Genomic DNA, 24323 nt, shown 5'->3' with positions numbered 1-24323 from the left:
ATGCTACAGCCCCGGCCCATCACAGACTGAGGCATCTCGGCACATTCAAGGCTCTGAGAAGGCCTGCAGCAGAGCAGGACACAGAGGCTGCCACTGGCCCTATGTGTGCAGGGAGAGCTCAGCCAAGTGTGCAGTGGGGCTGAATAGTGTGCCCCTAAAGGATATGTCCCCAGGCTACTATAAAAAACAAAACAAAACAAATGTTGGTGAGGATGTGAAGAAATTGGAACCCTTGTGCGCTGTTGGCAGGGATATAAAATGGCGCGGTGGCTGTGGAAAACAGTATGGAGTTCCTCAAAATTTAAACATAGAATCACCATATGAATCAGCCATTCCATTTCTAGGAATATACCCGAAAGAACTGAAAGCAGGGTCCTGAGTTATCGGTAACAGCTCTGTCACAATAAGCAAAGTGTGGGAGCCCCCGCGTGTCCGCTGACAGATGAATGGGAAAGTATGTGGCATTTGCACACACTGGAATATTCTTCAGCCATAAAGGGGAAGGAGGTTCTGACCCAGGTTCCAACATGGAGGAACCTCGAGGACATGATGCTGAGTGAAAGCCACCAGCCACAAAAGGACAATTACTGTGTCATTCCACGTATGGGAGGTGCCCCGAGTGGTCAGATTCATAGAGACAGAAAGTTGAATTGTGGGTGCCGGGGGCTGGGGGAGGGGAGAATGGGGAGCTGTTTAATGGGTGCAGAGTTTCAGATTTCTAAGAGTCCTGGGGACGGATGGTGGTGACAGCTGCCCAACAGAGGGAATGTACTTAATTGGTAAGTACGTTCTGGACACTTAAAATGGTTAAGATGGTAAATTTTGTTACTTTTTTTCACACACACACACAGAGGATATGTCCCCTGGAACTCTGATTGTGACCTTATCTGCAGCTGTAATTCTTAAGGATTGAGAAGAGTTCACCCCGGATTTAGGGCTGTCCGATGTCCACCGGTAGGTGTCCTTACTAGAACAGGAGCGGACACAGAGGGACACAGGGGAGAAGGACACATGACAAGAGCAGCAGAGACTGGAGCGATGTGTCTACAAGCCAAGGACAGCGGAGCCACCAAAAACCGGAAGAAAAGCATGGGACAGATTCTCCCTCAGAACCTCAGATCCAACCCTGTGGACACCTTGATTTCAGACTTCTGAGCTCCCGAACTGGGCGACCATAAATTTTGTGGTCCTTTGCTCTGGCAGCCCCGGGAAGCTCATCCAGGGTGCCCCATCCCTGCCCTCCCCCCGCTGGGCCAAGGGCTTGGGGCCACACGCTCAGCCTGGGGATCCCTGCTCCCGCTGCCCACCAAGGACCATGAGACAGTGGAGACTTCAAGCAAATGCTCCCTTTAATATCTGGGCTCCCAGACCATGGCCGGTGGGCTGAGCACTCCCCAGGGCAGGGCTGGCGGCCCGACCCTGGGGCCTTCCCGCCGCACCATGCAGCTTTTTGAAAATAAAGCCTGGAGTGGTGGTGGCAGTGGGCCCCAGCCCAGGAAGGTCCCGGCCCACGAGGGCCGTTTGTGGTCCCCGCCGCGGTGTCCCTCGGAGCCAGCTACAAAGTGGAATGCTTCTCAAAGGGCACAGTCAGGAGTCCAGCCGCTGCCTCGTCCAGGAACCAGCAAAGTTTCCCGGTGTGGGGCTGGACCAGGGCGGCGGGGAGGGGGTTCTCCTCCTTGTCCTCCAAAATGCGCTGCATAGAAAGGGCAGGAGCGTGAGGCCCCCCCGCACCCCCATCACCCCTCAGAGCTCCGGAGTCCCCCTCCATGGACAAGACTCTCCTACTTTCGAGATGGGATGTCGCCCTTCCAGCTGTCTTAGCTGCAAACAATCAGCAGACCCCTTCCTTTTCTATCACCCGTGACTGCCGAATGCCGGGGTCAGCACGCCTGCCCTGCTCAGACCGGCGTCACTCTGGCGCTCTGCACATCACACCCCGTCTCTGTCACGACTGCTCAGCTCTGTTGTTACACAGCAACAAACGGGCACAGCCTAGTCCTGTGAAGCTTTATTTACGGACGCTGCAATCCGAATTTCGTTGAATTTTCACGTGTCAGAGAATATTCTGCTTTTGCTTTTCTTCCCATCCACTGTAAAATCCTTCTTAGCTGGTGGGATTTGGTCCCGTGGGCTGTGGCGTGCTGATCCCCGGATGTGACCTCGCGATTAGTGGGAAGCCTAAATACCGCTTTCAGATAGCTGGGCCGGCCCCATGCACTCTGGGAGGTCACCTCTATTCCCACCCCCATTTTACAGTTGGGGAAGCTGAGGCTTGGGTGGCCTCACATGAGTGTACTCTGAGCTAAAACGGCCTAGACTGACTCTCAGGAGGTCTGTAGGGAGGGGCCCTCCCAACCCACCTTGCAGATGGGAAAGTTGAGGCTTGGGGGCATGTGAAGTGGCTGCCCAAGGCCATGCTGGGCATCGCTGGCAGGGAAGCTGGTCTACTGGATTCTTTACGGTCTGCACCCTTAACCCCAACACCAAGCCACCCCGTGAAGACATCTGGGCTCAACAGTTTGGGAGGACGAATTATTAATTGTTAATTTTTTTAAAATATTGCCAGTTCTTTCCATAGTTGGTCTTTTTGAAGATGGAAATTAAAATGTATTTTTTTATTATTTAGTTTACTTTTAATATCTTAGTCTATATTTTCCTAAAATATTATGTATAACTGCCTCTTTTTTTTCTTATTCCTCCTTTTATATTTATTCCTACTATATAATTTTCCTCCCTGATTAGTTTTGCCAGGGGTCTATCTTTGGGATCTATTACCAATAAGCTTTTAAGAAAATTAACCAATTCATTAATTTCTTTTTCAAGACTATTTTTTTTTCTTTAATTTGAGAGAGAGAGAGAGAGCACGTATGACCAGGGGGTTGGGGGAAAAGCAGAGGGAGAGGGAGAGAGAATCCAAAGCAGACTCCTTACTGAGCGCAGAGCCGATGTGGGCTCAATCTCACAACCGTGAGATCACTACCCCAGCCAAAACCAAGAGTCAGACGCTTAACACAGAATCACCCAGGTGCCCCTTAATCAATTCATTAATTTCTGATTTTATGTCATGTATTCCTTCCACTGACTTTTTCTAGATTTATGTTATTGTTCTTTTTCTTAAGTCTAAAGTGCTCAGTTTGTTTATTTTAACAATTTTTTTATTTAATAATTTTTTAAAGATTTTATTTTTATGCAACCTTTACATCTCATGTGGGGCTTTGAACTTACATCTCCAAGATCAAGAGTCACATGCTCTACCAATTGAGCCAGCCAGGCACTCCTACTTAATAATTTTTAAAACTGCCTTTTCCAAAGCTATAAATTTACCCCTGAGTGCAGCTTTGGCCTCATCTCATCAATTTGATTTCGTAATTGTTTATTTCTAACTAGCCTGTAATTATAGCTCCCATTTCCCCTTCAACCCAAGAATTACTCAAGTACCTTGGGACCCAGTGCTTCCAGAACAATAATGTCTGGGGCCATATTCCATCCCTGGGCCCACATGCCTTTGACCTACTTGGGAATGGGGCCCTCAGCCATTACCTTCAGGACAGCTGCCTTGCCTTCTCCAGTTGCCACGAAGATGACAGTTCGGGCTGCGTTCAGCACAGGAAGTGTGAGGGTCACGCGCTGTGGTGGTGGCTTTGGGGAGTCGCTGATGGGGGCTACAATCTTCTCCCGCTCCTGGGGGAGGGAGACACGGGATGGAGACAGGACAAGGTCACTTCAACTTCTCGAGCTCTCACACACACGTGGCGTGGTCCATCCATCATTCCATCCCCTCCTACTGATCCTGTGGTACTTGATCTAAACCCTTGTTTTAAGACAGGTGAACTGAGGCTCAAAAGGGTTAAGCCCAGCCAACTGGCAGAGGCTGACTCAAACCCCACTGTGGGTGCCTCCTGGCCCCCCCAAAGTGGCCCTCCCTCTGGAAGCCCCAGGCAACAGAGGCCCATGGGGGTGCACTCACCTGCAGGAGGGGGTGGTCTGGGAAGAGCGAGCAGGTGTGGCCATCAGGACCCACCCCGAGAATTAGCAGGTCAAAAACTGGAACGGAGTCCCCTTGGAAGGCCTGGGTGGGGGAAAAGACAGTCCTGCGAGGTTGTGGGGGGTACTCGAAGGGCACAAAGAGACAGTGGTCAGAAAAAGAATCCCAAGTGGTTGTAACACAGGGAGCCATGGTCAGCCTCACCTGCATGAAAGGGACTCTATGAGGTTCCACGTTTCACTCATCTGACCGGCCAAGAGTCTGGGGACACAACTGTCCCCAAGATGTGAGAACCCAGGCCCGCTCCCAGAGGGTCAGAAGCTGGGCCACCCTAAGGGACCCAAAGGTGGGGCTGTGGCCTCTCAGAAGGGTGATCCTCAACGGCATCTGTCCAGGGTGGGGCCGCATTTGCCAACCACCCCCGGGGGGGACCTGCCACCCTTGGCGGGAGTTTTTGCTGGTGACAATCACCAGCAGGGCTGCTCCCTCACTGCCGTGTGGATGAGGCCTCCCTGGGGCCACACTGGGAGGACTCACCTGTCTCAGCTTCTTGGCATAGTCCTCGGCCGCCTCCTCCACGGGCAGCTGGGGGTTAATGGTGATCACCTGGCTGTCAGGAATGGGCAGCCTGGACAGCAAGTGGGTCTGTAGAAGACGGAGGGACAAAGTCACCCAACAGCAACACATGGCTCCCAGAGGGACGAGATCTGCACGGGTGACCGCCTGGATTCTCCGGGTGAGGATGCCTCCAGGACAGGACCGTCGTTACCCCCACCTCCTGTGTGAGTTGGATTCCCAGTGGCATTCCGCCAGGAGTCTTTCAAGTCCAGCCTGATTGGGGGCCTCCTGGCCCTAGCCTGCACCTGTGTGGCCAAACCACAGCCCTGTTTCAAAGACCCCAGGGTCCCCTGCACCTCAGGATAAAACCCAGCCCCTCTCTGCCCTCCATGAGGCCCTGCGGACCTTGCCACCCCAACCCACACATAAGCCACTGCCCTTGCCTGGGAAACTCCTATGCGTCCTTCAGAGCACCTCCTCCGAGCAGCCACCCCCGCCTGTGCCTCCCCGACACTGCTGCTTGGAGGCACCATGTGATGGTGGTAAGCGCTGATTTCTCTTCCGGCTGCCACTACAGGGTGTCCCTGCCCAGGATATAGCACATATCCCGGCCTCTGAAAGGTGGATTTAATTTCTGTGGAAACACCTGGAGTCAGGCCTCTCCCTCATCAACCTAGATGAGCCTATCATCTGCTCCAGGGGGGACACTGGTGACCCCCATCATGGTGCCTCCCTTCACACAGGATCTTGGCATCCTGTGCCATGGAGACAATGCCAAGCTGAGCCACAGGGGGAAAGCAGGAAGCTGCAAAAAATATTGTATTAGAAGGGGCACGGGACAGGGACATGGAGTAAACACACCAGACCACATAGGGCTCCCTGCCCTGAACACTGGCCCGAGGAGTAAGAGCTCTGTATTGAGGGTAATGGGAAGCCAAGGAGGGTCTGTGAGCCAAGGAGGGACAGGGTCAGATCTGTTGTTGGAAAGACCTCTCCGCTTTGTCCAAGGTCCCCGTCGATACACACCCTCAGGGATTACACTGAGCAAAGACAGTGGGGACTCTCGGTGCCCTGTTTCTGACAGGTGATCCTCTCCTTAGCTGCCCTTCCCCTCCAGGCTCAGAGCCATTCCCTCCTCTTCCTCCTCCTCCTCCGGCTAGGCCCCTGCCAGGGAGCCACGGGCTGGAGTGTCAGTCAGACAGGTTTCTGGAAGTAGAATGGCTGGTTGATCGGACAGTTTCTCTCTTAACATTCTGCAGGCACTGAGGAACCATCCCCAGGAAGAAGGCAGCCCCGGCGAATCCTCCCAGCCCAGATGAAGCCCCGGCCTCAGCGGCAGAAGACCCATAGAGCACACAGGGCAGCTGGAGAACATCCCCACTGAGAGAGCCCCCAGGTACACCGGATCCATCCTTAAGGACAGAAGCAATCCTGTGTGCCTGTACTGGGTGGACTCGTGGCCCCCAAGATTCACGGCCACCCAGAACCTCCGAATGAGACCCTATTTGGAAGAGGGTCTTTGCAGATGCCATTAAGATGACTTCATAGTAGGCTAGTGTGGGCCCTCAATCCAATGACTGGTGTCCTTATAAGGAGAGGACACAGAGAGACTCAGAGAAGACTCATGAGGAGACAGATGCAGAGATTGGAGGCCAAGGAACACCAAGAGCCCCCAGAGGCTGGAAGAGGCCAAGGATCCCCCCCTTGAGCCTCCAGAGGGAGTGTGGACTTGCCAACACCTGGATTTTAGGCTTTGGCCTCCAGAACTAAGAAAATAAATTCATGCTGTTTTAAGCCACCTATCCGTGGTCCTTTGTTAGGGCGGGGGGGGGGGGCCGGCGGAGGGACTCACGTGACTCCCCTCCCAGGGGAACGGGCAGGAGCAGCAATCTTTGCCCCACATTTGTTCCCATGGCATCACGTTTGCCTCTGCCATACCCTCTGCCCCAGCCTGCCCCAGGCCAGGTCCTCACTCCTCCAGGCCTCAGCGCAAACATCCCGGCCACTTTCTATCTCACACTGTTATCTTTTGTCCACACTGCATTATGTGAAAGCTCTGAGTGGATTTCCCTTATTTATTGCCCTGTGTGCTGGTGCCTGATGCCCCACTTTGAGCCCCATGAGGAACTGCCCAGCACCCCACTGTCCCCAGAGCTATACAGGAGTACACAACGAACATCCCTGCAACATTTTTTTTTTTTTTTACTGTTTTGTTAGAATTTTGTTACTTGAGCAAGTACAGTCTGCCTCATTAAAAAAAGTAAAAGGACTGGCCGTGCGTCCCAGCCAGCTAATCGTCCCCGCCGCACCTAGTGCCAAGGTTTCAACAGACCTCACCAAAATGCCGTCTCAAATGGAACATGCCATGGAAACCATGATGTTCACGTTTCACAAGTTTGCTGGGGATAAAGGCTACTTAACAAAGGAGGACCTGAGAGTGCTCACGGAAAAGGAGTTCCCTGGATTTTTGGAAAATCAAAAAGGCCCTCTGGCCGTGGACAAAATAATGAAGGACCTAGACCAGTGCCGAGACGGCAGAGTGGGCTTTCAGAGCTTCTTCTCGCTAATCGCCGGGCTCACCATCGCGTGCAATGACTATTTTGTAATACACATGAAGCAGAAGGGAAAGAAGTAGGCAACACTGAGCAACACTCCCGCCCAGTGAGAGTTCTCCCGAAGGGTCTCTTAAGGAATCTGTCCCACAGCTTCCCCCTGTATAAAGGATTCCATGAGCAGATCGGGACCCTCCAAAAATGAACAAATAAAATCCAGCCCCCATTTGAGAAGAAGAGAAAGAGAAGTCAGATAAGCTTTTGATTTTTTATATTGCTTGCATCCTCTTGCCCCAATAAACAAATTCCTTTTTTAGTTCCTCAAAATAAAATAAGTAAAAGTTCTTCAAATTCATGCAAAGTTAAAAGAAAGAAACGCGAGCCCACTTTTTAATGAAGCTCTTGAGGAAGACACACAGGGAGGCCCCTGCCCCTGAGATGTGTCCCAGGTGCTGTCTGCCCAAACCCGCCCCCGGCTCAAACCCCGGCTCCCCTGCCGGTCATCAGAAGACCCTGGCACACAAGCTCTCCTCTTCTGGCCCAGTTTCTCCATCTATGAATTGGAGGAACTAACAGCCCTGATCTCATAGGTTATTATGAAATTTCATGAGATGATGTGGATAAAATGCCTGGTAATCAGGAGACCTTCCTTCTTACGACAAAACAAACCAACAACAAAAAAAGCCAGGAAATATCAGCTCAAGCTTCTACGCAAAGAGAAGGCAACACACCCAGGACTTGAGTAACCTGAAGCTTCTGGCCAAGCCCGCCCCTTCCACACCTCCCTGGGCGTGTTCCCCACCCCCACCCCGCCCCGGTCTAGGGCAGGAGGAGTTGGCTCAGATGCAGCCTGGAGGACTGGAGGACCCCAGGGTAGACCACGCCTCCTCCAAGCCTCAGTTTCCCTGATTCTATAGGACCTGAGGCCACAAGCAAGATAACCAGCCTGGGAGGTGATCAGCGCAGAAAGCTGCGTGTAGATCATCCCGAAGGCGTCCAGGTTGGAGATGAGAAAACTATAAGACCCAGGCTCCACACCAGATACCTCCCGCCTGGCCCTTCCCTCACTCTGTCCTTGCAAGCTACCAGGCTGGGACGCCTGAACTTCTCTAGGTCCCTGGAATGGACCATTCCGTTTTCACCTCCACGCCCTCGCCCAGGCCGTTCCCTCTACCTGGCCACCGGATAAAGCATAACGAGACTTCAAGGCCCCTACCGGCCCACTCGGGTGGCAGTGGAGGTGGGGGTTCAGGGCACCCGGCACACCAGTCTCAGATAGTGGCAGAGGGCAGAGTGTGACCCTATACGACCCCCGTGGCGGGGTGCGGGGAGGTGAGCGCGGCCTTCTTGAAATGACCCCCGGCGGCCCCCGTAGTCGGGTGCGGGCGGTGGGCGCGGCCCTTTCGGCGTGACCCCCGGCGGCCCCCGTAGCTCTCACCCGGTAGAGACCGTACGTGCTCTCGGCGTGCTCGAAGGGCACGAGGCGCTCGTCGCAGAAGCCCACGGTCCAGCGCGCGAGGCTGGCGGGGCCGGCGGGGGCGGCGGCGGCGGGCAGCTCACGGGCCAGCATGGAGACGAGGCTGCCGCCCGACAGGCCGAGCGCGAAGCGGGCGCGAGCCCCCGCCAGGCAGCACGCCGCCCGCTGCGCCACTAGTTGCGCTAGCGACGCGCCCAGTTCCTGCGGGCTCGAGAAGACGGAGATGAGGTCCGAGGCCGGCGCGGCCATGGCGACGGCGGCGGCGGGGAGGCGGAAGCGCTCCGGGCAGCCACCAGTGCGCCTGCGCGAAGGCAGGCCCTGCCACACGGCTGTCAGTACCTTCAGGCGGCCGCCTGTGGCACATGCGCAGACCCACGAGTGAAGTCGCGGCGGGTCGATCCGGCTGTCGATCCGAAGGGGTCCGTTGATTATTTGCATGATGTTCCTGAGCTCTTCCCTGGGCTGGAGCAGGCGAAACCGGTGCGGTTGCTGTCAGCCTTGTGGTGTCAGGGCGGGGCCGAAGAGAGGACCCTAGAGCTGGGGTCCCCAAGAGGAGTTTGAGGGGTGGGATGGAGGGAGGAGGTGGGAGATGTCCTGGAGGAAGGCACATTTTGGTGGACTTTGAAGTTCCTGAACCTTATAACATTTATCTTGTTGCTCTTTGTTGTCTCCCTCTTTAATTAAAGTATAGGCTACGTGAGGACAGCGTTTGTTTTGTTCCCTGATGCCTCAAAAGCCCCCTGAACCATGCCTGGAGCAGAATTGGGCCTGAAAACATACCTGTTGAATTGCTTCTGCAAATGCTCCCTGAGGATCTCTGTGTTTCTCTGAGGATCCAGCGAGACCTCCACCCTGGCTCTTGCCTGGAGAAACTCCTAGAATGGGGCAAATGGGTCTTGGCTGATGAGAAAGGGTATTCCAGGAAATAGCATGGGCAGAGAAATCTGGAAAGGAGAGATGCCCTGGTGGGCCTGGGGACCTGGGCCGCTTATGGGGGTGGGGAGGATAATTCAGTAGCCTATAGTAAGTGCAAGGAGACATGCATAGGTAGTACACCTTTAAAATCAGTAGCAAATTAAGGAAACAGTCCCTTTACAGTAGCATCAAAAAGAATAAGAGAGTAATGAATTTAATAAAAGAATTGCAAAACACACACCGAAAACTACAAAACGTTGCTGAAAAAAAGTTAAAGATGATCTAAATAAATGGGAAGACATCCTATGTTTCTGGATTGGAAGATTTACTATTGTTAAGATGGCAGTACTCCCCAAATTGGTCTACAGATTCAACGCAATTTCTATCAAAATTCAGACTTCCTTTTTTGTAGAAATTGGCAAGCTGATCGTAAAATTCAATATGGAATTGCAGGAGGCCCCAAGTAGCCAAAATAATTTTGAAAAAGAACAAAGTTGGACGACTCACATTTCCTGATTTCAAACTTACCATAAAGCTGCAGCAATCCAGTGTGGTATTGGCATAAGGAGAGACGTATCAATGGATTAGAACAGACTGCAGATATAAACCTGTACATCTGTGGCCAATGAATCCTTTTTTTTAAAGATTTATTTATTTATTAGAGTGCTGCATATGAGCAGAGGGAGGGGCAGAAGGGGAGGAAGAATCTCAAGCGGACGCCATTCTGAGTGCAGAGCCCAACGTGGGGCTCAAATTTCACAACCCCGAGATCATGACCTGAGCACCAAGTGCTCCAGTGTGGTCAATGAATCTTTAACAAGGGTGCCAGGATCATTGAAAAAGAAAAAGAAAAAGAAAAAGAATGGTCTTTTCAACAAATGGAACGAGAGTCACATGCAAAAGAATGAAGTTAGAGCCTGTAGTGGTAGAACAGTGGATCCCCCCCCTCCCCACCGCCCATCACCAAACGTGTCTACACCATAATCCCCAGAGCCTGTGAATATGTTGGGTTACTTGGCAAGAGGAAGTAAAAGTTGCAGATGGAATTAGTTTGCAAATCAGTTGTCCTTAAAATAGATGACCTGGATGGGCCCCATGTAATCACCAGGGTCCTTATAAATGGAAAAAGGAAGCAGAGGAGGGAGAACCAGAGGAATCACAGCATGAGAAAGTCTCACTCACCCACTGTTGTTGGCTTAGAAAATGGATGTAGGGGCAATGAGCCAAAGAATGTGGGTGGCATCTAAAAGCTGGAAAAGGCCAAGGAAATGGGTTCTCTCAACCTCTAAAAGGAATGCAGCTGTGCCAATGCTTTGATTATAGTCAAGTGAGATCCATTTCTGACTTCCGACCTTCAGAAATGTAAGATAATAAATTGCTGTTCTTTTAAGCCAGTAAGTCTGTGGTAATTTGTTACATCAGCACTAGAAAACTAATACAGATCCCCAACTCACACCATATACAAAAATTAAAATGGATTGGGATGCCTGATTGGCTCGAGCATGTGACTCTTTGATCTCGGGGTTGTGAGTTCAAGCCCTGTGTTGGATGTGGAAATTACTTAAAAGCTTAAAACAAAAATTAAAATGGATCAAAGACCTCTGTGTAAGAGTTGAAACTAAAAACTCTTAGAAGAAGAAAACAAAGGCATAAATCTTCCTAACCTTGCCTTAGACAATGACACCAAAGCACAAGCAACAAAAACCAAATAGATGAACTGGACCTCATCAAAATGAAAAACGTGTTTCAAACGACACCGGCAAGAAAGTGAAAGAACCCACAGAATGGGAGAAATTTGCAAATCATATATCTGAGAAGGGTCTAGTGTACTGAATGTATTAAGAACTCTCACAACTCAATTTTTAAAAAGTCCAATTTAAAAACGGGCAAAGGTTCCAAATAGACATTTCACCAAAGAAGATACAAAATGGCCAATGACCACATGCAAAGATGTCCTGTCCATTAGCCGCCAGGGAAATGCAAATCAAACTGTGAGATACCACTTCACAGACCCACTAGGGTGACTATGACACAACAGATAGGGGCGCCTGGGTGGCTCAGTTAAGCATTTGACTCTTGGTTTTGACTCAGGTCATGACCTCATGGGTCATGAGATCGAGCCCCAAGTGGGCTCTGCGCTCAGCAGGGAGTCTGCTTGAGATTCTCTCCCCCTTGCCCTCCCCCCATTCGCCCCCTCTCTCTAAAAATAAATATTTTTCTTAAGACATAAATATGCACGTGCACACACGCATACACACCCTCTCCTATTTTGAAGTGATCTAATTGCTTCTGTAATATGGCCCCACCCCTTTAATCCTGAAAAATTACAAAAAGAAGCTCAGGTTCAAGGCAAAGTTGGAGGAAAGAACTGCTTTTATCTGCTAGACACCTAAGTAATACAGAGCATAGGCCAAATCTCAGTACTACTCATTGGATTGGCGGCTGTGACTCCATTTACTGGAAATAATCTTGGCTGCCTGCATTCAGTAGCTGCAGAGTAAAAAGGAGGGGCTCAATCCAGCCTGGGGAGGGAGAAATAACTGCATTCATTCATTTCCAAGATGTTGAACATATTTGTCTTTCAAGCTTCTTGGCGATTTTGGTCCTCCGTGGCTAAGAGCTCTTAGAGCGGAGGGCAGAAGGTTGGGATATCAGATTGGAAAAGGAAGGCAAGAAAGAAAAGCATCAATGCCGCCATCACAAGCAGGCATACCTATTGCAGAAGGTATGGTCATGTGGACGCTGTGTCGGTAAGAAGCCAGTGGGGAGCATGGGGCCCCCGAAACACCACAGCGGGGGGAAGTGAAAGAAGGTGCTGTAGACAAAGATGTGGTCAGGTTAAACGGCGGTGAACAGCCTGGAGCGAGAGCGTCAGCAGGAGGATGTTTCCATCCCTCAGTAAATGGGACAGGAAGAGGGAGAAGTGACGGGGACATCGGGAAGGGTGGTTGCTGGAGGAGAGGGTGGCAGACAAGAGCCATGGCCTTCCGTAGAAGAACATGACCACGATCAGACCAAGGTCTACCAGGGAATAAATACCGTGACCTCTTTCCTCTGATCTGTTGGCGTCACCCAAGGGTTGAATCCATTGTACCCAGATGGCAAGGGAGCCCACAGCGACAGCTTCCAAGGAAGCAGAGCTGGGTGAGAAGGGTGGAGGGTGGTTCTGGAGGGACAAATGGGAGAGGATCCAGCACAGGTATGGAGGGAGAGAAGCATTATTATACAGGCTGACCCACAAAGGGCTGCTCAGGCGAGTTTTATCATTTAGCACGCTTTGGCGACGTCTGCTGGGTGATCAGAGGCTTTTGCTCTGATGTCCTGGTTCCCACAATGCTGATACTTTACACCTATAAGGAGCTGTCCTGCTCATATGTCCTCACTCACCATCACAATACACCTGAGCCTTCACTCAGATGCTCCCATTTCACACCTGGAGAAACCAAGGCTCGGGGAGCATAATGGTTTTTTCATTCATTCATTCATTCATTCATTCATTCATTCATTCATTCATAGAACCATTTCCCAAGCTCCTCCTATGCCCAATGCTGTCCTTCATCTGAATTAACCCCTGAGTGCACTCCCTGCCCTCTCCTAGCTCACACCCTCCTGGAGAAGTCAGACAATTAACAGGTAAGCCACATAAACACAAGAGAAAGCAGCACGATAATGGAGATACTATAGGGTGATGGGAGAGAAGGTGACGGGCCTCTAGAGATTGGGAGGCAAACGAGACGACATTTACATGGAAGCGTGAATGGCAGGAAAGACGTGGTTGTGTATTTGTATTTGTATTTATATCTGTAGGAAGAGCGTCTCCAGCAGAGGCACGATGAGGCTAAAGCCCCAAGGTGGGAACTAGAGGAAGGCAGGCACGTGTGCCTGAAGGCTGACCACCGAGGCCAGACTGGAAAGATGAGACCAGAAAGACTGGTCTTAGGGGAACCTCTGGTGGGCTTTGAGTAGGGGAGAGACCTGGGGCATGTTCTTAAAACTCACTTGGGCTACTAGGTGAAGGGATTGTGAGGGATGGGATGGAAGCAGGGAGGGCGACTAGGAGCCATGTTTAGTGGGTTAGAGAGATCTGCTGCTGGCTGGGTTCAGTGGGTTCAGGGTCTGTTTGGAGGCAGGGCTCCTGGTCCTTTCAAATGGATGGGCCGTGGAGTATGAGAGAAAGAGGAGGGACAGGTGTGCCAGAGAGGCCATGAGAAAGAGTTTCTAGCTTACTTAATTGGATGCATGTGGAGCTTAAACTGAGACAGAGAAGCCAGTGGGGAAGAAAACCCAGGTCCATGTGTTGGCCATGTCCTGTCTGAAATAGATCTATTTCCCCAAAAAGAGTGCTGGCAAGGATGTGGGAAATTGAAACTCTGATACACTGTTGCTGGTGGGACCATAAAATGGTGCAGTCGCTTTGAACAACAGTCTGGCAGTTCCTCAAAATATTAAACAGTTACCATATGACCTGGTATTTCCACGCCTTGGTTTATAACTGAAAGAATTAAAAACATACGTTTACACAAAGACTTGTATATGAATGTTCACAGCAGCATTACTCCCAATAGCCAAATGGTGTAAATAACTTGTCCATCAATGGATGAATGGTCAACAAAACGTGGTCCATGCACACAGTGGAATATTATTTGGCCATAAAAAGGAATGAACCCAGACGAATCTTAAAAATATAGTGTTGACTGAAAGAAGCCAGACACCAAAGACCACATGTTGTATGATTTCATTGACATGAAATGTCCGGAACAGACAAATCCATAGAGACAGAAAGCCGGTTAGTGGCTGCCAGGGCCTGGGGGAGAAACTTCTAATGGGTATGAAGTTTCCTTTTGGGGCAATGAAAATGTTCTGGAACCAGACAGAGATGACAGTTGCCCAACTTTGTGAACACTGTCACTAAATTGTACAATTTACAAGGGTGGATTTTATGTCATGTGAATGACAGACACCTCAATTAAAAACAGATCAGTTGGAGTTGGCCAGGCATGCGGTATAGGAACAATGGTTCAGGGACAAGGGACAGCAGGAGCAAAGGCACAGAAGCCAGACATAGGCTGGAAACGACCAACCATGGTGGAAGGAGAAGAGCCTTCAGGATGGCAGTGCCAGCCAGGGAGCCTGGACTCTTCCCCAGAGTGATGGAGACCCTTGAAAGATTGGAGGCAAGGTCCCAGCCTGCCGCCACCTCTCCTTGGAAGGCTCTCGTATCCTCAACTCACCCTCTTCCACATGCCCTCTCTGGCACACTTCTCCCTCCTTGTCCCTCACATGCCTCTCAACCCCTGCCACTCGTGGTCCACGTGCCGATGCCAGGCTGGGGCGAGTTTCTCTTCCTGCATCACAAGGACAAACATCCCCACCATATAGAACCTTCCAGGGACCCTCCATAAAGGAGAGGCTTGGCCAGAGTGCCTTCCTATCCTGGCTTTCCTCCCAACTTAGCAACCGTCCCTGGGGGCAAGTCACAGAACTTCTCATTCCACCAACAAAACCACCAAACAAACAAACAAACCACAAAGCTCTTGGGGCACCTGGGTGGTGCAACTGATTAAGCATCCAACTCCTGGTTTCGGCTCAGGTCATAATCTCAGGGTTCTGGGATCGAGCCCCTGGTCAGGCTCCACGCTCAGCATGGAGTTTGCTTGAGATCCTCTCTCCCTCTCCCTCTGGCCCTCCCGCTCCTGCTGTCTGTCTGTCTGTCTCTCCCTCTTTCTTAAAAATAAATAAAATATTTTTTAAAAAATACAAAGCTCTCAAGCCATCCAAAGGCATGGATCTTAAAGGCATCTTGCTAAGTGAAAGAGGCTGGTTTGAAATTGTACGTCGTGGGATTCCAAGTGTATGACCTGGAAAATGCAAAACTATGGAGATCGTAAAAGATCCATGGTTTCCAGGGGTTGGGATAGGAGGGAAGAAGAGATGGAGCTCAGGGGATTTTTAGGGCACAGGAACTACGATACCACCACAGTGGACGCAGGTCAAAACCCCCGGAATGTACAACACAGAGTGAACGCTAATGGAAACTGTGGACTGCAGGTAATAGTAACGCACGGGCATAGACCCAACAGTCGTGACAACTGCAGTGTAGGAACGCAAGACGTAAATAGTAAGGGAAACAGCGGTGCGGGGTAGAGAGTGTACGGGAAGTCTGTACTCTCCACTCGTTTTTTTATAAACCTGAAATTGCTCTAATACATAAAGTCTGTTATTAATTAAAGAGACAAACACAGAGCCTGTTGGAGAGAGTCACCAGGATTATTTTCCTGCCAGCTCAGAGAGAGCTTCCTACCCTTCCAGAACCACAGGCTTTGGAACAAGAGTCCCGCTGGCCCACTTTCTCACCAGGAGTTGCCAGCATTGACTGCATTCCCCTCCTCGTGCCTCGGTTTTCCTATCTGTACAATGGGGACCATGGCAGTTGTGAGGTCTGATGGGATGTCATACAGAATTCACTTGCTTTGAGCACAGCGGGGACGCTCCATTCCCAACAGCAGCGGATCCCTCTCCTCCCTCCCTTGTGGACTGTGGGGCCCAGCCATCAATGGTTCATCCATCCTTGAGCCAACCAGGGCCTCGTCCATCCCCCACCCCCCGTCCATCCCCCACCCCCATCCATCCCCAGGGCTGCCCCCTCCCAGCAAATGCTCAATCATCACAAACCTTTCCTCCTCTGTCCCCTGAAGTGGAGACAAGATGAGGCAGACACTTTAACACTGGAGGAGGAACAGCAGAAGTTGGGATTAAGTGTTTAGACTCTGGAGCTGGGGGTCCTGGGTTAGAATGCCAGCTCCAATAGCCACCTTTGCAGCTCTCACCCAGAGCTATGGCCACACTGGGGCACCTGCCAGAACCTACAGGCAGATCGACCATCCCTTCCCTGGGACTGAAGCTGTGCAGGACTTTGTGAGGCCCCAGAGGCTGCTAGGAGGCAGCGAGGATGCCAACCTGCTAATCCTCATGCAGCCTGTCCCCAGGCTCCAGAGGCTTGGCCATTAGGCTTACAGGGCACGAGGGGTGGCAAGAAAAGGTCATGTGTCTTGCTGGTGTCTGGGGAACATGAGTGTCCTGCTGTCTGAAACTCAGAAAGGGTTCTGCGCCACGTGGGGACGGACAGTAAATAACTGGGATCCAGGCACTGGACACTCTGCAGGTTTATTTCTTAAATTCAACTAGGAAACAAAACCTTGGTGCTTGGAAAAGCCCATGTGCAACAACGCTGGCCCCAGCGTTCGTGGGGCTGGATGCTGCTGCAGGAGGAGGGCGGGACGGACAGGCTGGGTGGCCAGTCCCACCAACGGGAGTCCAGGATGAGCCACTGAGGCCGATGGGGATGTCCAAGCCATCCCAGCTGTGTCGTCTAGAATGTCACCACCAACACTGGGTCTGAACTGTCACCAACAAGGCCGGTGGGGATATTCAACAGGCTGGAACCCCCAAGGCCCAAAAGTCCTTCTCGGACACCACCCCAGGCAGGAGACCTCCCCCGACACCACTGCTGCTACTCCTATGGGTCCCACCAGTACCCATGCCACATGGGGACAGCTGGGAGGCCCCTGCCAGGGTGAGCGCCTGAATGGTGAGCCAAACAGCCACCCAATGCAGTCTTCAAGGCTCCTCTAGCAGGAGCTCCGGGGAGGCGCCTAAAAGGAGACATCTGGGCAGGGGCAATGTCCAAGTGGTAAAAGTCAATTCTGGAAGCTTCTGGGCATCAGGAAGGGCAGACAGCGTGTGGGAGACCCACCAAAGATGGTTCAGTGCAAAAGGCCATTGGCCCAGCCTGGGAGATTTCTGGCTGGCCTAGAGGTCCCTTGACAATGCCTCCCTACACCCAGGCAGGCAGGGCAGACCACCCGTGGCTCCTCTGCTCAGGAGGGAGGATGGACGGTCTGTCTGGAGCTCATACGGGGCTAGGATGCCCTGGAGCCCAGCAGCTTGGGAGGCCTGGACTAAGGTTCCTTAAGGCACAGCTGAGAGGGAGGCCAGGAGGCTCCACGCTGGGTTCATGACCTAGCAGGACGACCCACAGAGGCCCTAAGGGCAACTGGGCCCTGCACGCCTACAGATCCCAGGAGAGAGCCGCGGAGGGGAAGAGGGAAGAGGAGAGGGCAGATGGAACAGGGAGTAGGCTGAGAAGCAGGGAGAACACACACACACACACACACACACACACACACACACACACACGCACAAACACAAGAGCGGGAATTCAGGAGAGGGCCCAGGGGAGGAAAGAGTAGAGTGAAGGAGCAGAGCCATGGGCTCCTGCTGTGGTCCAGCTGCTCGGCACCAGGATGGCCCCTCCCCAGGCAGGGCTGTGTGGCTCAAGTCTGCCTCGTCGGCAGGGCCCAGCTGGCAGGGGAGGAGCGTCAGAGGGCAAAGGCACCCGAGCAGATGCGGGTGTAGACACCCTGGTCCAGGGGCAGGTAGTGGCCCTGCTTCAGGTCCAGGAAGAAGAGCCGGTCCGAGGTCTGGCGTGGGTCAAAGCCCTCGTGCTGCAGTCGAGTCTTCTGGATCTTGAAGGTGCCTGTGGGGGTGGTGAGGGGTGTACTCAGCAGAGGGAGGTTCTGGGAATCCCAAACTCACCATCATGTCCTACACCTCCAGGCTGCTGCACAGGTCGTCCCCTCAGCCGGAAACATTCTTCCCCATTTTGCCTGCTTGATTCTCCCTTGTCCTTCAAATCCGGACTTCATGCTCTCTCCTCCAGGAAGGCCTCCCTGACCAGTACCCCATCACAGCCCCCGTACACTGTGTATTCCCTGCCTCAGCACATGTCCACTCCCCAGGAGACCAAGGCAGGGCTGAGTTGGCCACACAGCAGGTCAAGGGTCAGCAACCTGTAGCTGAGGGCCAAATAAAGCCCATCATCTGTTTTGTAAATAGTTTTTATTGACACGAAGCGACACCCGCTCATTTACACACCGTTTGGGGCAGCTTTTGCACAACAGAGGCAGAGGTAAGTTCTTGGGACAGGGACCGCATGGCCAAAAAAACTGAGAATATTTACTATCTGGTCCTTTAAGAAACAGTTTGCACTCCCTGTAGTGGACAATTACACGTTTCATGAAAGATAAGGCTAAGGGGTAGCGTGAATAAGAAAAAACCAAGGCAGGAGACCTGTGTGCGTTAGAGTTGGAAATGTTTCTCATTTTAAATGAAACTTCAAAAGCACAAACCATAAGATTAAAAAAAAGGGGGGGTAAGTTTGTATCAAAATGAGGGGCTTCTTTTCAACAAAGGCCCCATAAATAAGGTTAACAGTTAGACTCCCAAAGAGAAGACACCTGATGTCCGAAACTGCTAAGGAATTAACACCTAGACTACTAGGAGAAACGCTCGTCAATAAAAAAGAAAAAGAGCAAGGCTATACAAAGATGGGCAAAAAATACAAAGAGGTAATTTACAGAAGCGGGAAGCTCACAGGTACGAGATGATTTGTCAAATTTCCTAGTCTTCAGAAAAATGCGGGCAATGGAAGCAATGCACCAAACACTGGAGGATGCCTAGTGGGCTGGGATCGAGGAACGGGAGTAAATAATGATGCAAATAAAACAAGAGAAGGGCCCTGAACCAGGACAGATAAGCAAATGGTTGCTGAACCAACAGACAGATGGACGGACAGAGAGGCGGGAGGCCGTACCTGTGGTGTCCACCTGGGGCAGGAGGCGTAGGAAGATGGGCCGGGCATAGGGTGCCAGCACCTTCTGCAGCTCTTGGTACAGCGCATCGGGGCTCAACTGGCCGTGGGGGTCCGCAATGGCCGCCATGCCTGCTTTGCCCTCCACTCCTGGAGACAGAGGTTTTGCTGAGAACACCCCACCTTTTGTCCTGCCACAGGACTGGATACACCCTCAAACAGAGGCCCCTGGCCTCTGATCTCCAGTCCCTTCCATCTGAGATCACATTTGCCGAGCAGTCACCATGTTACTGAGCTCCTGCGGCACTCCCTGCAACCCTGAGACAGTCGCTTTCATGATCCCATTTTCCGGATAAGGAAACCGAGGTTTATTATCATCCATGAGGGGTGACTTCAAACCCAGTGCTCCCACTCAGGCTGCCGTGTGCAGTTACCCAGGTTGAGCACTGCCCAAGGGCACCTGTGCCTCCAAGCTCGTGCAGGTTTGGCTCCTCTGGGGCTGCCATACTCTAGGACCACCCCCCCACCCCGACCCCAGCTTGCCTGGCACAGCCACCCCGTACACAGCCACGTCTGTCTGGCCCAGCAGGCGGCTCAGCACACTCTCCACCTCGGTAGTGGAGACGTTCTCCCCACGCCAGCGGAAGGTGTCCCCGCCACGGTCCCGGAAGTACATATAGCCCAGCTCATCCATCACCAGCACATCACCTGGCAGAGGGGAGAAGGAGAGGTGAGATGGTGGCCCACCATCCCCACAGCCAGCCCCCCAGGGTCTTCGCACCTGAGAGGTAGGCACTGTCGCCCTTGCGGAAGACACTGTGGGCAATCTTCTTGCTGGTGGCACTCTCGCTGATGTAGCCATCGAAGCGACGTAGCGGGTCCTGCTGGTTGATCTGGCCCACAAGGAGCCCAGGCTCCCCTGGGGAGGAGGCCACCCTCAGGCTGCGCTGGGTGGGCAGGGGGTGGGGGCCCCAGTTCCCCAGGGGACTGGGCAGGGCCTGGCTCACCGGCCTGACATGGGATACAGAGGCCCTGGGCATCCCGCAGTAGTTCCATGGTGTCCTCATTGACCTTCACCAGCCGGATGGGATACACATGGGGTAAGATACGGCTGTTAAAGCCACAGGAGCCGACCTGGGATGGAGCGGGCCGAGTTGGTGAGGAGCCCCGGCGGGGGCGGTGGAGGGCGGGGAGGCACACAGCATTCTCCCTACTGACACCTTGTCTCTCCTGCCCCAGGGCTGGGAATTAGCACCCCTGCGTTGCCTGAACTCTGTGACCTTGGGTGATCTGAAAAAGGGGGTCTTAAGGGCAGTGCTTCCTTCCCAGGACTCAGGCCCCCTCCTCCCAGCTTCCCAGCCTCCTTTGCAATCATGTGAGGAAACCTGCTGACGGGTCACCCCTTCCTGGTCCATCAAACCTTCTCTGCTGGCAGCAAGTAAATGCCTAGAATGACCCTGAAGCCCGCTGCCTGCTGCATGTCCCCTTGCCTGGCTCAATCCCGTGAGCAGAAACGCCCATCTCTGTGCTGTTGGGAATGGGTGTTAGAGCAGCAACTCCTGTTAGCATGGCCAGAGTACCTTTCCAGGGCTGTCTATGGAACAGATATGCATGGGGGGGGGGGACCAACACAGAGACACACAGAAAGGAATCACGGCCCCCAGGAGCTTGCTTTAATATGATTCTCCCGCTCAACGCCGGGCTTGGTAAGGGTTGATAAGAGAAGAGGGTTCCGCTCAGGCAGAATGGAGACAGCGATTGCTAATCATAGAAGCATCTGCAGAGAGCCTGCTACCTGGGGGCGCTGTGCTGAGCTCAGGGCCGGCTGGGCGATTCCAATAAACCCAATGAGCTATCATCCGCATTTATAGAGGAGGAAACCAAAGCCCAAGGAGTCTGAGTGACTTACCCGCTAGAAGGGGATGGGCACCCCAACCCCCGCCCAGGATCGTCCAGAGCCCCGCTCTCCCCTGCCACCTCCACTGGTGGGAACTGAGGCTCGGACAGGCTGAGGCCCTGGCCCAAGGTACACGGCCTCGGGGCGGACCAGGAGCTCCCCTTCCCCCTCTCAGCAGGTCAGGCCGAGGTGGCAGCGCTCCCCGAACTTCAGAACCTGCCCGCGCCACCCCTCCGCCGCGCACCTTGCCGTCCATGTTGGCGATGCCGCAGTTGCACTCCGTGGCCCCATAGAACTCGCCGATCTGGCGCACGCCGAAGCGCTCGGTGAACTCCTCCCAGATGGCGGGCCGCAGCCCGTTGCCCAACGCCAGGCGCACGCGGTGCCGCCCCTCGGCCTCGCGCACCGGCTGCTTCAGCAGGTAGCGGCAGATCTCCCCGATGTACTGGACCACCTGGGGGAGCGGGGTAAGCGAGGGGTGGGCCCAAGGGGAGTCACCCCTCCAACCTGGGCGCTAAGAACACATCGGTCTTAAGGGCAATGTAAAACACACACACACACACACACACACACACACACACACACACACACACACGCACAAACGCACATACACACACGGGGCCGTTTACACCTACCCCTTGCTGAATCTTCGCTGGGGAGGGGGGCGGGGAGGATGCACTCAGCGTCCTCCACGCCCCTCCGCCGCCCTTCCATTCCCCATGGCGCTTCCAGGGACCCCTGGAATTCTACTGAGGGTCACCAACAGTAAGTAACTGGACCAAAGCTGGTAAGTGGTAGAGGCTGATTTGAATCTGGGCAGCCTGGCCTCCGAGTCTGAATGAAGCAGTTACATGCTGGCGATTAACCACCAAGCTGATCGTCACAGATGCAACGTGCTCACAGCTTCCCCTCACACAAAGGAGAAAGTTCAAATTTCTGCCAGTGGCCAATTCCCTCTGGTCCTCCCAGCCTCCTCTCCCTCCATTTCCCACCAACACCCGCTGCCCCACAGGCCTCCTCCTCAGGGCCTTTGAAGGTGCTGTGTCCTCTGTCTGGCACATTCTATCCCGGGATGCACCTGGGCCCTCGGGTTTTGGGTCAAAGATCACTGCCAAGGAGAGACATTCCCTGAACAGCGCTTGCTAAATCTCTGATGAATAAACAAATGGGCTAAATATTCTATCCTCCAAGCACAGAGCTCATTTGTTTAATTCTCCTGACACCGCGTGTTGGACATGAAGGCACTGAGATCCACAGACAGAAACAGCCGTGCCCAAGACAGTCAGCTACGGACCAGGCGGCAAGCAGGGTGGGGCAAGATCAGAACCTGAGGGTGCTGAGTTCTCTCCCTCCACACCTAGGCTCAGGTCGGTGCTTTGCCTGTGGCCCAGCTCACCCCATCTCCAGGGTGGAACATAGGCCACAGCCTGGCCAATCTGCCCAATCCATCCCCAGCTACTAACTGGTTCAAGGATGAGCACCTGACCAGAATTAGACCAATAAGAATCAGCCCTGGGACTTTGGCGACACCGAGGGGAAGAGACAGCCTCTTTCTCTTCTGGAGCTGCTGGGAACTCTCCCAGAGAAGCAGGGCTGGGAATGAAGCTGCACACTCAGGAAGGAGAAAGACAAGAAATGGAGAGAGACAGAGACACTCCTGGATCAGGCTATACCTGAAGCTGTCCCCATGTGGCCCCCTCAGGTCCATGAACTAATAAATTCCCTCCTTAAGGAAGCCAGGATTTAGGCCAGGCTTTTGGCTCCTGTCAAATGACACAAAGTCCTGCCCAAGTACTGCCCTCCAAACTATCACCAGGTAGTCCCAGCATGCCCTGAGCAGCTCTCAGCTGTCCTCTTCAGGGACAGGGGAGGGAAAAGCCAGCCATGATTGAGGCAGCTAAGGGGACAATGGCCCTGAGGCTGTGTCTCTGCACTGAGAGCAAACATTTGATCTTTACCTCTGGCCTGGACCCTCGGACGGACCCAGGGCTGAAGGGAAGACAGGTCAGTTCAGAGTGGCAGACAGCAGACGCCCTATGCCAAGACCTCCAGCCTGCAAGGCAGCTCCTGGATAGAAACTGGGAGTGGGGGGCACCTGGGGGACTCAGTCAGTTAAGCATCTGCCTTTAGCTGAGGTCATGATCCTAGGGTCCTGGGATCAGGTTCCCTGCTCATCGGGGAGCCTACTTCTCCCTCTCCCTCTGCCCCTCAGCCTTGGTTGTGCTGTCTCTCTCTCAATAAATACAATCTTAAAAAAAAGGGGGGGGGAGTGGGTGGGTGGGAGGATGGGGTAACTGGGTCATGGACATTAAGGAGGGTATGGAAAGATAAAGGCACCACACACAGACCCCATGGATGAGGAGGGGTCCAGTCACCTGTGTCCTGCCTGTCTGTTGTTATGCAGGGGTTCTAAATGACAGCCTGCTGCCTCTGGTGAGCACGGATGTACTGTGGTTTGGGTCTGCGGCCACCACTGTCCATAAAGCAGCAGCCAAGCAGTCTCCCCAACCAACAGCCAGGGACCCAAATGCATGTACTTATTTTAGCAACATCCTTGTTAAACTTGACCTTTGAAGATTCTTTCCTCTATTCCTTAAAGGGCCCCTCAATGTTTAGTGGGTAACTTCTCTTGACACAGAAATTCCCCTTCTTAGAAATGGAACAGATTATCAAGGGTCCGGAGACAGTGAGTGATGCCCGATGGAGTACGGCATGTCAAAAAGAGGGACCTAGGGGCACCTGGGTGGCACAGCGGTTAAGCGTCTGCCTTCGGCTCAGGGCGTGATCCCAGCGTTATGGGACAAGCCCCACATCAGGCTCTTCCGCTAGGAGCCTGCTTCTTCCTCTCCCACTCCCCCTGCTTGTGCTCCCTCTCTCGCTGGCTGTCTCTATCTCTGTCGAATGAATAAATAAAATCTTTAAAAAAAAAAAAAAAGAGGGACCACAAGACACTGCTGGCCTTCCAGGAAAAAAAGTTGAACTAGAAACTGATCAAGTATCCAGAGGTTCTCAACCACTGGCAACTCTGTCCTCCCAGAACACTTGGCAACATCTGGATACACTGTGAATGGTCACAACTGGGGGGTGCTACTGGCATCTAGTGATTTGGGGCCAGGAATGCTGCTGAAGATCTACAAGGCACAGGATCCCCACCCCCCCGCCCCCGCCCCCGCCAAATATCCTTCGCATCATGGTGGAGAAACACGGTGCTGGACCCAACAACTCCCAATGGACAGGAAATACCGGGGACGGAGGAACATGTTAAGAGACACCCCAGCAATGTCGAGACT

The 24323-nt window shown here is 52.9% G+C and overlaps 3 protein-coding genes across 4 annotated transcripts in view; 1 reads left to right on the top strand and 2 right to left on the bottom strand.

Annotated features, from left to right (window-relative positions):
• Positions 1–1331: 1331 nt before the first annotated feature.
• PGLS (6-phosphogluconolactonase) lies at positions 1332–8864 on the bottom strand. Its single transcript, XM_026500487.4, has 5 exons — positions 8534–8864; positions 4523–4630; positions 3968–4069; positions 3541–3681; positions 1332–1693 (listed from the first exon to the last, which is right to left on the bottom strand). Exons 1-5 carry the CDS (start codon positions 8819–8821, stop codon positions 1556–1558), a joined length of 777 nt encoding a protein of 258 aa, XP_026356272.1. The 5' UTR covers positions 8822–8864; the 3' UTR covers positions 1332–1555.
• Positions 6813–7380, top strand: LOC113256684 (protein S100-A10-like). The gene has a single exon (XM_057311635.1). The coding sequence runs from the start codon at positions 6885–6887 to the stop codon at positions 7176–7178; it is 294 nt and encodes a 97-aa protein (XP_057167618.1). The 5' UTR covers positions 6813–6884; the 3' UTR covers positions 7179–7380.
• A 7768-nt stretch (positions 8865–16632) lies between the features above and the next one.
• The window catches only part of SLC27A1 (solute carrier family 27 member 1), a 32326-nt gene continuing 24635 nt past the window's right edge, over positions 16633–24323 (bottom strand). For both annotated transcript variants that reach the window (XM_026500485.4, XM_026500486.4), the window contains exons 8-13: positions 21278–21487; positions 20144–20270; positions 19918–20055; positions 19680–19844; positions 19140–19286; positions 16633–18023 (exon numbers count right to left, since the gene is read on the bottom strand). In XM_026500485.4, the coding sequence (XP_026356270.1) occupies positions 17866–18023; positions 19140–19286; positions 19680–19844; positions 19918–20055; positions 20144–20270; positions 21278–21487 (945 nt within the window). In that variant the 3' untranslated portion in view covers positions 16633–17865. The remainder of the gene's footprint in view (positions 18024–19139; positions 19287–19679; positions 19845–19917; positions 20056–20143; positions 20271–21277; positions 21488–24323) is intronic.

This window comes from Ursus arctos, unplaced genomic scaffold (genome assembly GCF_023065955.2).
Source record: "Ursus arctos isolate Adak ecotype North America unplaced genomic scaffold, UrsArc2.0 scaffold_14, whole genome shotgun sequence".
Lineage (NCBI taxonomy): Eukaryota > Metazoa > Chordata > Mammalia > Carnivora > Ursidae > Ursus > Ursus arctos.
The sequence above is the reverse complement of the archived record's forward strand: the minus strand, read 5'-3'. Positions and strand labels throughout refer to the sequence as shown.

Bases quoted from the DNA above. Each gene is read 5' to 3' on its own strand.
- PGLS (XM_026500487.4), bottom strand. From the start codon at position 8,821: ATGGCCGCGCCGGCCTCGGACCTCATCTCCGTCTTCTCGAGCCCGCAG. The intron at 3,682-3,967 runs GTGAGTGCACCC...TCCCTCCCCCAG, and splicing joins CAGACCACCCCCTCCTGCAG to GAGCGGGAGAAGATTGTAGC. The intron at 1,694-3,540 runs GTAATGGCTGAG...CTTTCTATGCAG, and splicing joins GCAAGGCAGCTGTCCTGAAG to CGCATTTTGGAGGACAAGGA.
- LOC113256684 (XM_057311635.1), top strand. From the start codon at position 6,885: ATGCCGTCTCAAATGGAACATGCCATGGAAACCATGATGTTCACGTTT.